This window comes from Salpingoeca rosetta (genome assembly GCF_000188695.1).
Source record: "Salpingoeca rosetta unplaced genomic scaffold supercont1.3, whole genome shotgun sequence".
NCBI classification, from domain to species: Eukaryota; class Choanoflagellata; order Craspedida; family Salpingoecidae; genus Salpingoeca; species Salpingoeca rosetta.
The window spans coordinates 328,839-341,848 of NW_004754931.1; the positions used below are offsets into that span (position 1 = coordinate 328,839).

General features: G+C 55.1%; 5 protein-coding genes across 5 annotated transcripts in view; 3 read left to right on the top strand and 2 right to left on the bottom strand.

The window, feature by feature from the left end:
• The window catches only part of PTSG_01637 (NDUFS7 protein), a 2,222-nt gene extending 1,376 nt beyond the window's left edge, over positions 1-846 (top strand). Inside the window, exons 5-6 of the mRNA XM_004997559.1 lie at positions 1-91; positions 302-846. The exon at positions 1-91 is cut by the window's left edge and continues 22 nt beyond it. Coding sequence (XP_004997616.1) covers positions 1-91; positions 302-488 — 278 coding nt within the window. The 3' untranslated portion in view covers positions 489-846. The remainder of the gene's footprint in view (positions 92-301) is intronic.
• Positions 847-1,006: 160 nt separating this feature from the next.
• PTSG_01638 (uncharacterized protein) lies at positions 1,007-3,427 on the top strand. The gene is made up of 6 exons (XM_004997560.1): positions 1,007-1,176; positions 1,496-1,639; positions 1,856-2,020; positions 2,305-2,416; positions 2,711-2,783; positions 3,086-3,427. Exons 1-6 carry the CDS (start codon positions 1,084-1,086, stop codon positions 3,207-3,209), a joined length of 711 nt encoding a protein of 236 aa, XP_004997617.1. The 5' UTR covers positions 1,007-1,083; the 3' UTR covers positions 3,210-3,427.
• On the bottom strand, positions 2,785-4,841 carry PTSG_13238 (uncharacterized protein). The gene is made up of 2 exons (XM_004997561.1): positions 3,831-4,841; positions 2,785-3,551 (listed from the first exon to the last, which is right to left on the bottom strand). The coding sequence occupies exons 1-2, from the start codon at positions 4,811-4,813 to the stop codon at positions 3,164-3,166; spliced, it is 1,371 nt and encodes a 456-aa protein (XP_004997618.1). The 5' UTR covers positions 4,814-4,841; the 3' UTR covers positions 2,785-3,163.
• Positions 4,842-5,233: 392 nt separating this feature from the next.
• Positions 5,234-8,204, top strand: PTSG_01640 (eIF4AIII-PA; the record flags this gene model as incomplete). The annotated part of the gene is made up of 10 exons (XM_004997562.1): positions 5,234-5,338; positions 5,499-5,641; positions 5,898-6,241; positions 6,474-6,615; positions 6,815-6,923; positions 7,127-7,214; positions 7,563-7,672; positions 7,896-7,951; positions 8,120-8,166; positions 8,191-8,204. The coding sequence occupies exons 1-10, from the start codon at positions 5,291-5,293 to the stop codon at positions 8,202-8,204; spliced, it is 1,101 nt and encodes a 366-aa protein (XP_004997619.1). The 5' UTR covers positions 5,234-5,290.
• A 1,459-nt stretch (positions 8,205-9,663) lies between these two features.
• The window catches only part of PTSG_01641 (uncharacterized protein), a 5,995-nt gene continuing 2,648 nt past the window's right edge, over positions 9,664-13,010 (bottom strand). Inside the window, exons 8-19 of the mRNA XM_004997563.1 lie at positions 12,799-12,895; positions 12,515-12,582; positions 12,246-12,296; positions 11,976-12,038; positions 11,727-11,822; positions 11,439-11,520; positions 11,176-11,235; positions 10,922-11,001; positions 10,584-10,655; positions 10,293-10,370; positions 10,003-10,070; positions 9,664-9,837 (exon numbers count right to left, since the gene is read on the bottom strand). Of these exons, the coding sequence (XP_004997620.1) occupies positions 9,708-9,837; positions 10,003-10,070; positions 10,293-10,370; positions 10,584-10,655; positions 10,922-11,001; positions 11,176-11,235; positions 11,439-11,520; positions 11,727-11,822; positions 11,976-12,038; positions 12,246-12,296; positions 12,515-12,582; positions 12,799-12,895 (945 nt within the window). The 3' untranslated portion in view covers positions 9,664-9,707. The remainder of the gene's footprint in view (positions 9,838-10,002; positions 10,071-10,292; positions 10,371-10,583; positions 10,656-10,921; positions 11,002-11,175; positions 11,236-11,438; positions 11,521-11,726; positions 11,823-11,975; positions 12,039-12,245; positions 12,297-12,514; positions 12,583-12,798; positions 12,896-13,010) is intronic.

Here is a 13,010-nt window from a genome sequence, read left to right on the forward strand (position 1 = left end):
TTGCCGGCACCCTGACCAACAAGATGGCGCCTGCCCTGCGCAAGGTCTACGATCAGATGCCCGAGCCCCGCTGGGTCGTCTCCATGGGAAGGTCAGCCCACACCCTGCTCGTCTGTGAATGTGTGAATGTGTCTGTGTGAACAAGAGAGAGATTGTGTGTCAGGATGTGTGCCCATATTTTTAACACGTAGTCTTGCTTGCCACAGTGTGCTTGTTCCTTTCCGTATGCACCACCTTCCATTCTCACCAAGCCCACCCCCCTCCCTCTTCATCACCTGTCCTCATCGTCACTGCACGACAGCTGCGCCAACGGCGGCGGGTACTACCACTACTCGTATGCGGTTGTGCGCGGGTGCGACCGGATTGTGCCCGTGGACATTTACGTGCCCGGGTGCCCGCCCACCGCCGAGGCGCTGCTGTACGGGCTCTTGCAGCTGCAGAAGAAGATCAAGCGCGACAAGTCCCTCCAGATGTGGTACCGCAAGTAGACTTGCTGTGCTGCTGCGGTGGAGCTGGTAATGATGGTGGTGTTGATGGTGACGACGACGACGACGACGATGATGATGATGATGGTGGTGGTGCTGATGGTGATGGTGTGCTGTGAGGCTCACGTGTGATGCTCGCGTGTGGTGGTTTGCTTGTCGTTGTGGTATTCAGTGTTGTGGAATGGTGATGGTCGTGTACTTGTTGAACTGTGTTTTGGCTTGCTTTGCCCCTTCCCCTTCCCCTTCCCCTCCTCTCCTTACTGTCTTGTTTGGCTTTGTGTCGTTGTTTTCATTTTGCTCGCGCTTGCTTCGACTCGGTGTTCATGTGCATATCTGGTTGCATAAACACTGAACTCCTCTGCTCTGTGCGACGCGTGACCTGTGACGTGTGCTGCTTGGAGATAAAGGGAGGCAGTTTGCGAGGAGTGAGTGAGTGAATGCGAGAACACACACACACACACACACACACACACACACACACACACACACACACACACACACACACACACACACACACACAAGTCACATTGCCTTGTGTGTCCTATTTTTAGGACACTTGGAAACGGTTTCTCCAACTCACACAACAAGCACCAAAAAGATGACGGTGGTGACGCTGCTGGTGTCTGGCTCGACGGCCAAGGTGCACGCAGAGAAGCGCTTCAACAAGAGCGACACGCTCGGCGATGTCAAGGTGAGAACCTGTGTTGTATGTTTGTGTGTGTGTGTGTGTGTATGTGTATGTGTGTGTGTGTAGTGTGTGTGTAGTGTGTGTGTGTGTGTGTGTGTAGTGTGTGTGTCTGTTTGTCTGTCTGTGTTTCTGTGTCTGTGCCTGTGTGTCTGCGTGTCTGTGTCTGTGCCTGTGTGTGTGTGTGTGTGTTTCTCTGTTTCCGTGTTTCTGTGTCTGTGTCTGTCTCCCTGTGTGTCTGTGACACGAAGCACTCACCCCATGTGCGCTGTGTGTTGTGTGCCTGTGGTTCCTCGACCGTTTGCTTGCGATGTTGCCTGGACAGGGAAAGCTGGAGCTTGTGGTCGGCATCCCTGCAGCCTCGATGCGGCTGAAGCTCAAGGATGAGACTGGAAACAATGTGTGCACCATGGAGGGTGATGACACCATGCTCGGCGCCTTTCCCGTCCGCGACTTCATGAGCCTCTTCGTAAGTGCCATCGAGATTGTGCTGCCGCGATGTCAGGCCAGTGGACAAATGTCAGGCACCGCGGGCATCGCTTCAAAGACACACACACATTCACAAACCCACACACTCACACACATTCGCATATTCACACACACACATACACACACATACACACACATACACACACAAACACACACACGATCGCCTTTCTCCTTCCTTTTGACAATCACTCGCCAGGTTGAGAACACAGACCCGAGTGCGACCGTGGGTGAGTTTGACGATGTGTCCAAGGTGAAGAAGTTTGAGCTGACGGAGGAAGAGTACGAGACGCGTCGCGGCACCGTCCGCGAGTTCAAAGAGAAGATGAAGCTTGGTCGCTTCGACCCGGAATACCAGAAACAGGTGCGCGTGCGAGTGTGTGTGTGTGTGTGTCTGTGTGTTGTGTGTGTGTCTGTGTCTGTGTCTGTGTCTGTGTCTGTGTCTGTGTCTGTGTCTGTGTCTGTGTGCGTCTGTGTGCATCTATCCAGGCGATCGGCCCTGAGTGCCTACTGCCTCGGTTGTTGTCTGTCTACATTCCCGCCACCATCCACACACGAGCACGAGTGCACTTGATATTTTGAACGCGCTCACCCACCCGCCCCCCTCACCGTCACCCTCGCCCTCTTTTGTCTCATCACCACGATCAGCTTGAAGAGGCGCAGAAAGAGGAGGAGGATATGGTGAAGGCGATGAAGGTTGGCGACCGATGCGAGTGCGACACCACAAAGGGCACGCAGCGCGGCACCGTGCGGTTCATCGGTGTGTTGGAGCATCACCTGCTGTCATGTTCGCTGTCGTTGTTGTTGTTGTTGTTGTTGTTGTTGTTGTTGTTGTTGTTGTTGTTGTTGTTGTTGTTGCTGTTGTTGTTGTTGTTGTTGTTGTTGTTGTTGTTGTTGTTGTTGTTGTTGTTGTTGTTGTTGTTGTTGTTGTTGTTGCTGTTGTTGTTGTTGTTGTTGTTGTTGTTGCTGCTGTTAGCGAGGATACGGCACGCCAAACGCGACTGCTGCATCAGCTCACACATGCACACACACACACACACGCACACACGTTTAGGGCCGACGGAGTTCAAGGAGGGCTTGTGGATTGGCGTGCAGCTGGACGAGCCGTTTGGAAAGAATGACGGAAGGTGTGTGGTTCACGTGCATTTAATGGTTCCACATGGAAACAAATCAATCAACATCACACGCCGCCCCCCCCCAATCAACTTGCTAAGCAAACACAAGAACAGAAACCAAAGAACGCTCCTCTCCTTACCATCACCATCACCATCACCACCACCATCACCATCAAGCAGCCGCAACGTACTCACACTCATGCGCACCCATCCACCACCACCACCACGACGACGACGACAACAACAACAACAACAACAACTTGTCAACACCATAACCACCACCATGACCATCATCACCACCACCACGAGTGCAGCGTGAAGGGTGTGCGGTATTTCTCGTGCCCGCCCAAGTACGGCGCGTTCCTCAAGCCAAAGGCCGTGCGTGTCGGCGACTACCCCGAAGAGGACATTGGCCTGAGCAGTGACGACGAGTTGTAGTCAACGGCATCTGCGTCGCCCTCAAAGGGAAAGTACCCCGTGTTGGCCCACTCATCAGGGTCATCCAACACAAGCTGCTTGTCCTCCTTGCTCTGATCAAACTGCAGCAGAAACTTTTGAAGCTTAAAGTGCCGGTGTGCATAGTAAACAGCCATGCCCAGTGCCATCCCGCCAAGCAGCGCGCCCACCACAATGCCGGCAATCTTGACCTTCTTGTCCCCGCTGACGGCGTTGGTGCACAGCTCGCCGTTCTTGTCGACCTCGCACGCTGCCCTGACCAGCCGCTCGCGCTTGTCCCCGTTGTCCGTCTGCCCGTCAATGCACTCCACGCGATAGTTTTTCCTTTTGTGGTTCCAAGGGGGGGGGGAGATTGTAGGGGGGTTGCGTTTCGTGTTGAGAAGGGGGAGCAATGGTTGCGTGAGGGGGGTGAGCATTATGCTGAGGCAAGCCAGCGTCAGTGCCGGAACAACAACAAAGCAAGCCGGTTTAGTAAAGAAGCACGCTTCGCCTACACGCACTTGCATGCACACACGCACACAAATGCACGCACACACACACACACACACACGCACTTGCATGCACACAAATGCACACACACACGTGCACAAACAAAAGACGCACCCTTCCAGGCGCTGCATCAGCTCGTGGATGGACTTATCCTGTTGACAGGCGCGTCGCCGTACCACCCACACGTGCACGGAGCACTTGTCACAATCGCGGCCCTTGCCATCGCACCGGGTGCACGGCGCAATCTGGCTCACCTCGTGCGCAAGGATGCTGTCTGTGCGGAACGCGTGCTCGCAGCCATCCCTGTAATTGAGCAGGATGTGGAACGCCTCCTTGAAGGAGTTTGCAAACCAGTCCGACGCCTGCATCCAAAACTCCCCCTGCGGCCCGTCCGTGAACGAGCAGCACTGGTGGTTGAACCCTTGCTCCGTCGGGAGGATGGGTGTGTCTGAGTCGTCGCCCGCTGCACCAGGGCAAAACCTGAGGTCGTCCAAGATGTACCCGACATGGGTCAGCTCCAGCGCAACGCCGATTGGCTCCTCGTTTCCGTCTTCCCCGGTGATCACCCTGACGGCGTCGCGCAGCGCGGAGCTGATGGACGTGGATGTTCGCTCCGAGAGGTCCAGGCCAGACCACAGCACGCCGGGCGTGCCTTCCGTGGTCTCGGGTGGCATGAGCTGCAGCAACGGCTCGAACTTAAACCCATCCGAGCGGACGCTGGCATTGAATGCCGCCCACGCCTGGAAGCAATCCACTGTCGTTGACGCGGACATGCGCACGTTTTGCCGGATCCAGTCAAAGCAGCGGCCCATGAAGATCTCGTGGATGAACCGCGTCGTTCCGTTGCACGTACCATTCGCCCCTCCGTTGTACAAGCACTCAAACGTGTCGGTCGTGTGCTCGCGCCGACCGCGCGCGTGGTGTGTCATAGATGTCGGCTTTGCATGTGCAACTTGGGGAACGCAGCACAGCACCGTCACAGCGACGGCCACTGCAGCCACAAATGCCACCATCGAGACGGAACACCGACAACTGCACTGGTGCTCCCGCGCACCACTGGACCGTCGTCGCTGATGCGACGCCGCAGGCGTGTGCATGGCTTGTGTGTGTGTGTGTGTGTGTGTGTGTGTGTGTGTGTGTTTGTTTGGGTTGTCGTGGGTGGGTGGTGTGGCTGCGTGGACTCGCCCTGGCTGGCTTTCTATCGGCTGTGCTGTGTTGAGAGTGGACCGCAGCTTGTGCTGTCGCAAACCGTAAAGCCGCAGCGCTGTTGTATGGTACGGGCCCATCCGAAGGAGAATTATTATTTTTTCCTGTTCAGCGAGAGAGAGGGTGAGCAGCAGAGATGAGAACGAGCGCGGCGTGCTTGTGGTGCTTCTGCTTGCTGTGCTGTGTGTGGGTGGGTGGTGTGTCCTCCTCCACGTACCCGCTGTTGGTGTGCGTGCAAAGGGATGTGACAATGTTTCCCTACTCACCACTGTGACTTCACACATACACACATGTACACATACACACACACAGCACACGCAGCACACAGCACCACAACTCAGCAACTTGCACACACAGAAACACAGATCATGTCGCGGCTCAAAGACAAGCACCTCGAGTTCAAGACCAGCAAGGAGGTGCATCCCTGCTCTTGTGTGTGTATGTATGTATTGTGTGTGTGTGTGTGTGTCCCTGATGTCTTTGTGCACCTGTTTGTGTTTGTGTGTGTGAACGAGTGCGCTGGCTCATTCCGTGTACTGTCCTCGCTCGTGTGTTGTCGTTCATCGACGGTGTCAGGTCGAGGTTGTGCCCACTTTTGATGCGCTCGGTCTGCGCGAGGACCTTCTGCGCGGCATCTACGCATATGGCTTTGAGCGCCCATCTGCTATCCAGCAGCGTGCCATCAAGCCAATCACCAAGGGCCGCGACGTCATTGCCCAGTGCGTTTGTGTGTGTGTGTGTGTGTGTGTGTGTGTGTGTGCGCGCGCGCGCGTGTGTGCGTGTGTGCACATGTGTGCATGCACCTGCATGCGCGTGAGAATTCGCTTTGCCGCATGTACAACTGTGAACACGCACACGTGTGCGCGCGCTTGTGCGTGCGCTTGTGCGTGCGATTGCATGACCCTCACAGCCCACATGATTGCTCCCCCCCCCCTTCCATGTGCCTCAATAACACGAACAATGACAACCCCACAGGGCCCAGTCTGGTACGGGTAAGACGGCCACGTTCTCCATCTCCGCGCTGCAGGCCATCGACACCACAACAAGGGAGACGCAGGTGCTGGTGCTCTCGCCCACGCGCGAGCTTGCCGTGCAGATCCAGAAGGTTGTGCTTGCACTCGGTGACTACATGAGCGTCCAGTGCCACGCGTGCATTGGCGGCCAGAGCATTGGCGAGGACATTCGCAAGCTCGACTATGGCCAGCACATTGTGTCCGGTACCCCTGGTCGCGTCTTTGACATGATCCAGCGCCGCAACCTCCGCACGCGCTCCATCAAGATGCTCATCCTCGATGAGGCCGACGAGATGCTCAACGAAGGTGTGTGTACGTGTGTATGTGTGTGTGTGTGTGTGTGCGCGTGCGTGTGTGTGAAAATGAGTGTGTATTTTTGTATGTGTCAATGTGTGCACATGTGCGTGCGTGTGCGCGTGTGTGTGTGTGTGTGCACCTGTGCCAGTACAAGGGCTCGCTTTGCTTCACTTCATTCTCTCACTTGCGCACAACCTCTCCCATCACCACCACCTCCACCACCTGCACCACCATCGCACAGGCTTCAAGGAGCAGATTTACGACATCTACCGCTATCTCCCGCCAGCAACGCAGGTTGTGCTGGTCAGCGCCACCCTGCCGCATGAGGTGCTCGAGATGACAACCAAGTTCATGACAGACCCCGTCCGCGTCCTCGTCAAGCGGTTAGTGCTCCCTCTTTCGCTACTGTGACCGCTACTGTGACTGTGCTCGTGACTGTGACTGTGACCACCACCAACGCTGCCGTCATCACCGCCAATATCATTGTTGTGTCGCGCCCGTTGTTGCGCGCAAGCGTCCTCCCCCCTTATCCCTCACACCTCTCCCCTTCCTCCCTTAATGACCATGTGCTGTGTTGGCCAGTGATGAGCTGACGCTTGAAGGCATCAAGCAGTTTTTCGTTGCCGTTGAGCGCGAAGAATGGAAGTTTGACACACTCTGCGACCTCTACGACACACTCACCATCACACAGGTCCGCATTCCGGCATGTGTCTGTGTCTGTGTGATGGTGTGTGCCTGCGTGTGTGGTTGTGTATTCGCCTGTGTGCCTGGGTGTGCCTCTGTTGTGCTGCTTCTTCTCAGGTCCTACCTTTTCGCTTGACAGCCCCGCTTGTTTTGCACCCATGACTAATGCAACCACCTGCCGTTCTGCTTCATCCACTCCGCCACCGCCAGGCTGTCATCTTCTGCAACACGCGCCGCAAGGTCGACTGGCTCACTGAGAAGATGAAGGAGGCAAACTTCACCGTCTCCTCCATGCACGGTACGTTGTTACCGCCCACTGTCATCAGCGCTGTCATCATCGCTGTTGTCATTGGCATGCGCATTGCAGTCGTCGTCGTGATGGTGATGGTGATCGTGTTGGTTGCCCGTGGGCTGGCGCATGTGCGCTGCAATGACGGTGGTTGTGCTGGGCCGGTGGTTGTCGCCGCAGGCCTTCCTTCCGCTCGCATCAGCACCACCTACCACCGCGACCACCCACCGCCTCCCCCCACCCACCATCACCACCTACCACCGCGAACCCACCCACCGCCTCCCCCCACCCACCATCACCACCTACCACCGCGAACCCACCCACCATCACCACCACCACCATCATTGCTGGCTGCAGGCGACATGCCGCAGAAGAAGCGCAATGAGATTATGCAGGAGTTCCGGTCCGGCGCCACCCGCGTCCTCATCACCACCGACGTCTGGGCCCGCGGCCTCGATGTCCAGCAGGTCAGTTGCTGCTGATGTGGACGGATGGCTGGTCGGTTGATGGATGCTGGATTGATGGATGGTGGTTGGTGGTGTGGATGGCCGTTGATGCGTGGTCGATAATGATGGCGGTGGTGCTGGATGGTGGCGATCGTGGAGCCCGTCTTGCTTCGTCCGTGGATTGTGGACGCACGGCGCCTTTTCTGACATGTGCACGTGATGGACTTTTGGTTTTCCACTTCAGGTGTCGCTCGTCATCAACTACGACCTCCCCAACAACCGCGAGCTCTACATTCACCGGTACGAACACGCACACACGCACACGCACACGCACACACACACACACACACACACACACACACACACACACACACACACACACACACACGATGACTGCGAATACGTTCTCCTTGGGTCGATGTCTAACCGGCCGGAGCCCGTACCGAATGAGCTTATTCCCTGTGCTAGACCTCGCAGCTCGGGCCGCCTGGTACCCACACGCATTCTGTTTCCCGGTTTGCGCGTGTATTCCACCATAGGTCTAGCTCCGTGACAATAATTCAAGCACGGTCTGGCACGCTCTAGAAGAACTCCTTTTCCCAGATACTCTACCTCTTCCTCGTGAGCTGGATTGAGTCCACCCGAGCATTTACGGCCAATGAGCTGTGAAGCCATGGAGGTCGCACGCCTATTGCGCAACCTGGTCACCGTCAGGATACATCTTTACACGCGCTAAACCGTCTTTCTGCAGCCCACGCCTTTCAGCATGGCGTACGCCAGCGTTTTACCCAAACCTTCGCTTTGTCAAGAGTGGGGCGTGAATACATACCGCACTTGATAAGATAGCCCAACATCGTCGAGACTGCGACGCCACAATCCAGCCGATATATAGTCCCGAGTGTCGACGTTTACCCTCAACATCTGGAACAGAGCCACTGAGGATTGGAGGCTCGGACGAGTGGCTAGATAACGCACTGGCCTAGGGGTCGCAATCTTTTGAATGCTAAGGCTCGCTAAGCGTCTTTGGGGCGGACTACTGTACAGGATGGACGGACCGTTAAGGCTCCAATTCATTGTGCGTGACGCGAACCCTTGGCTGCGCGGCGAAACGTGTGCGCGCGCGCGCGCGGTGTGTGTGTGTGTGTGTGTGTGTGTGTGTGTGTGTGTGTGTGTGTGTGTGTGTGTGTGTGTGTGTGTGTGCTTTTACAGCTGCCGCTTCTGCTGTCACATCCACGCTCCTTTGCTTTTCGCTGACCCTCACCTTTATCCCTCAACCCCCCCCCCGGTCAACTCAATGCAGTTGCTGAGCTCATCTGAGGCCACAACTGCGCCGCTCCGTTGGTGTCGTTGTTCGTACGTGTGTGAATCTCTGTGTCTGTGTGTGTGTGTGTGCGTGTTCCGTGTTGAGGTGTGACTGTGCGCTTGTGGTTTGACTTTGTGTGTTTTGTGTACTGTAGTACTGTTCACGTCGCCCTTATTCGACTGTTCGTCCCCGCGCAAACTGCTGGGTCGTGTGTTGTTGCTGCTTCAAATGTTGTCGTCGTGAGGCCACTGTGGATGACAAACGTGTTCTGTTATGCAGTGTAAATCTTTGTCAGCCCACGCCACGCCGTCACATCATCGAACCACCCGCATTAGCCGCCAACGACAAGCATGGGTGTCAGATAGCTTTGTCTGAGTGTGTTGCTTACGTCAAGCAGCGAAACTAAGAGGGGAAAGAAGAAGCAAAAAGAGGAAGAAGAGGAAGGGTGGCAACGATAACCATGCTGGCGTGTGCACGGTGGCCTGTCGCTCACTGCGAGAACAATGCCACCACATTGCACACACATACACACACACACACACACACACACACACATATACATTCTCACGCCCCGCGACTCGTTCTTGTCAACATCACCACCACAACAATCCTCAAACAAGCAACAAGCTGAACATTCAAGCAAGTGAACACGTTGACACACACACACACACACACACACACACACACACACACACACACACACACACACACACACACACACACACACACACGAAGCGACAACAGCACGGCGCCCTAGACTGATGATGACGACTGTATTGGGTCCTCGTCCATTGTCAACGATCCGTTTGACTTTGGCGACTCGTCGGCATTGTGGCGCAGCGGCACCGTCTCGTCCACCGCCTCAGACTGCAGCCGCTTCCGCCTAGTATGGTGTGTGTGTGTGTGTGTGTGTGTGTGTGTGTGTGTGTGTGTGTGTGTGTGTGTGTGTGTGTGTGTGTGTGTGTGTGTGTGAGCATGAAGGTATGGCGGCAGCAACAACAAACAGGTCAAACCAGGATTCGTATCCACGCATGGCATTGACGCTCACCGCTCCTCGAGCTTCTGCTTGATGAGCAGCGTCTGCTTTGGGCCGAGCTCGTAATAGCGCGTGAACAGCTGCGGACACACATGTGCACAAACAGATACGGTGAGGTGCGCAACTTGTCAAGGCAGAGCAAAAACGAGGTGTTCATGATGCACACACACACTCACACACACACACACACACACACTCTCTCTCTCTCTCTCTCTCTCTCTCTCTCTCTCTCTCACACACATACTCACTCGCTCACTCACTAGACAAATACACACACGCACGCGCACGCCTGACTGGCTGACCAAGCTGAGGAAGAGGAGAATGGTGGGCACCACAGACACCAGATACTTGAGCGTCTCGCGCACGGTCGGCGGTTGCGGCTGTGTGTGTGTGTGTGTGTGTGATGATGATGATGATGATGGTGGTGATGATGATGATGACGATGATGAATGTTGCAACGCGAGAATGTGAGCGACGGAGGGACGCATGCGACGTATGCATTGTGCATGTGTGTGCATTGTGCATGTGCTTGTACATTGTGTGTGTGTGTGTGTGTGCATTGTGTTGGCAGCGCTGCAAGTGCATTTCATTACCACGCCGCAGCACGGCTTCGTCTTGTAATCGGCAAAGTTGAGGGCGAGGGTCGACAGCGAAATGGCAATGCCCTGGAAGAAGAGGGGGTGGTGAAGGCGGCGGTGGAATGGTGTCAGAGATGGTGACGTTGTGGAAACAAACGACCGTAACAAACAGGAGTAAAACACACACATGCACACACACACATATGCAACACGCACGCACGCACACACACACACACACAAACATATACACACATGCAACACACATGCAACACACACACACAAACATATACACACACACAAACATATACACACATGCAACAACACGGCCAAATCGTGATGATTGCAGGACTCACCGAACCAAACTTCTGGAAGAAGACGAAGAACGAGTAGTAGACGGAGTCCTTGCGTGTACCGTAACGCCACTCTGCCTCATCTGAAGCGAAACACCGATGATGACGGAAGGGGGGGAGTGATGTGATGGTGTGCGTGAGTGGCAGGTTGTTTCACACAAGGGGTTGCCGTGTGACGACTGCTGGAATAAAGCAGGCCACACGGCGGTGGATTGGCGCGAGTGCAGGTGCATGACCACAATCACACGTGTTCGCACCAATGACATCGGGAAGCATTGCCCACGGGATGAGATAGACAGCGCCCAGCCCAATCGACGCTGCAGTTAAGCGTCGCAGTCACAGTGGTCGTTGTTGGTCGTTGGTGGTTGTGGTCGTGGTCGTGGTCGTGGTCAAAGTCGTGGGGGGCACAGTGAGGATAGCGTTTGCGACAAGTGTTCGGAGAGTTACGCGCGCGCACGTGCACACACACACACCTACACACACACACACACACACACGCACGCACACACCATGCGCACACCTGTGAAGATTCCGAGGTGAATGACCCAGGGTTGGGTGTCGCTTGGAAGAAAGAAGTTGGCCATTGTCCACGGAACCTGAATCTGCGCATCGTGATATTGTGGTGGTGGTGGTTGTGGTGGTTATGGTGGTGACGTTGATGAATGCAGACACAGGGCAGGGCGGTTAGTGCTGATGCTGCTCGGGCCGGTGTAGGTTCATGCACACATAGCACTGAGAAGGTTACGCAACAACAACACACAAGCACGCGCATCCACACATGAACCAACGCCCAGCAACACGTACGCACCACGAGGCCGAGTGCAAAGCTGAGGGGCTTGCCGATCTTGTTCATCACTTTGAACCAGAGCGGAAGCGTCGCCGTCGTCGTGCACAGCAGCGTAATCTGTTGAACACACACGCACACACAGATGTACGTAGAACGTGTACACGAATGATTATGAGGCTCATACGAGGTAGGTATGTGTGGATATGTGGATATGTGTGTGCAGTAATTGCCGTGACGATGGTGATGACAACAGCAGCAAGTTGAGCGCACCAGGAAGTATTGGAAATCGCCTGCGAGCCCAAACCCGTGATTCAACCAGAGAATGAAGTTCGTCTGAAGCAACCAATGACGAGATGCAAGCGCAGATTTCGAATGAGTACGCGCGTGTGTGTGTGTGTGTGTGTGTGTGTGTGTGTGTGTGTGTGTGTGTGTGTGTGTGTGTACGTGTGTGTACGTGTGTGTGTGTGTGTGTGTGTGTTGACGCTCGACACATTCATCACCGCCGATTGCGCGACTGCATCACCACGGTTGAGAGCAGACCTGGTTGACGTTGTTGGCCATCCACGCCCACAAAAACATCAGCGTCAACGTCTGCGATGTGTGTGCGTATGTGTGCGTATGCGTATGTGCACAGGGAATGAAGAAGAGACGCAACAGCATAGAAGAGAAGTACATCATCAACTTGATTGAGCGCATACACGTACGCATGCATGTACGCATAGATGTGCGCACCACCACCACCGTCCCCCCCCCCCCCCACACACACACACGCAAAACATCTCGCAGGTAGGCTTTGCTGCGAATCCTACCCTGTATGTCTTGTGCTTGAGAAGCGACTTGAAGGTCTTCCAGAAGGACTGTGGCGGCGGGATTTTGACTTTGCACACACAAACACACACAAATGTAAAAGGGAGGCAGGAGACAGACAGCCACATAGGAACATGCACACATACACATACACACACGTACAATCACAAAAGTCAGTAACCTGTGAGGCCCAACACAGCAAGCGATGCGCCAACAACCCGATTGCCCTCAAACACCACCACCATCACCATCACTACCACTGTCGCCACCATCAACATGTACGTACTTGATTTGTCTTCGGGGACCCCCAACACGAGCACGGCGCCGAGCACAATGCTGACGACCGCAACAAATCCGCCAGATATAAGATACCCGCGCTTCGCCTGCGCAGATGCGGTGACGAGGTGTGTGTGTGTGTGTGTGTGTGTGTGTGTGTGTGTGTGTGTGTGTGTGTGTGTGTGTGTGTGTGTGTGTGTGTGTGTGTGTGTGTGTGTCGCG

What these genes read in the sequence shown, in the direction of transcription:
- PTSG_13238 (XM_004997561.1), bottom strand. Translation starts at nt 4,813, where the DNA reads ATGCACACGCCTGCGGCGTCGCATCAGCGACGACGGTCCAGTGGTGCG. An exon ending in CTGATGCAGCGCCTGGAAGG is followed by an intron (nt 3,552 to 3,830) that starts GTGCGTCTTTTG and finishes GAACCACAAAAG; the next exon opens with GAAAAACTATCGCGTGGAGT.
- PTSG_01638 (XM_004997560.1), top strand. Translation starts at nt 1,084, where the DNA reads ATGACGGTGGTGACGCTGCTGGTGTCTGGCTCGACGGCCAAGGTGCAC. An exon ending in CGGCACCGTGCGGTTCATCG is followed by an intron (nt 2,417 to 2,710) that starts GTGTGTTGGAGC and finishes ACACACGTTTAG; the next exon opens with GGCCGACGGAGTTCAAGGAG. An exon ending in TTTGGAAAGAATGACGGAAG is followed by an intron (nt 2,784 to 3,085) that starts GTGTGTGGTTCA and finishes CCACGAGTGCAG; the next exon opens with CGTGAAGGGTGTGCGGTATT.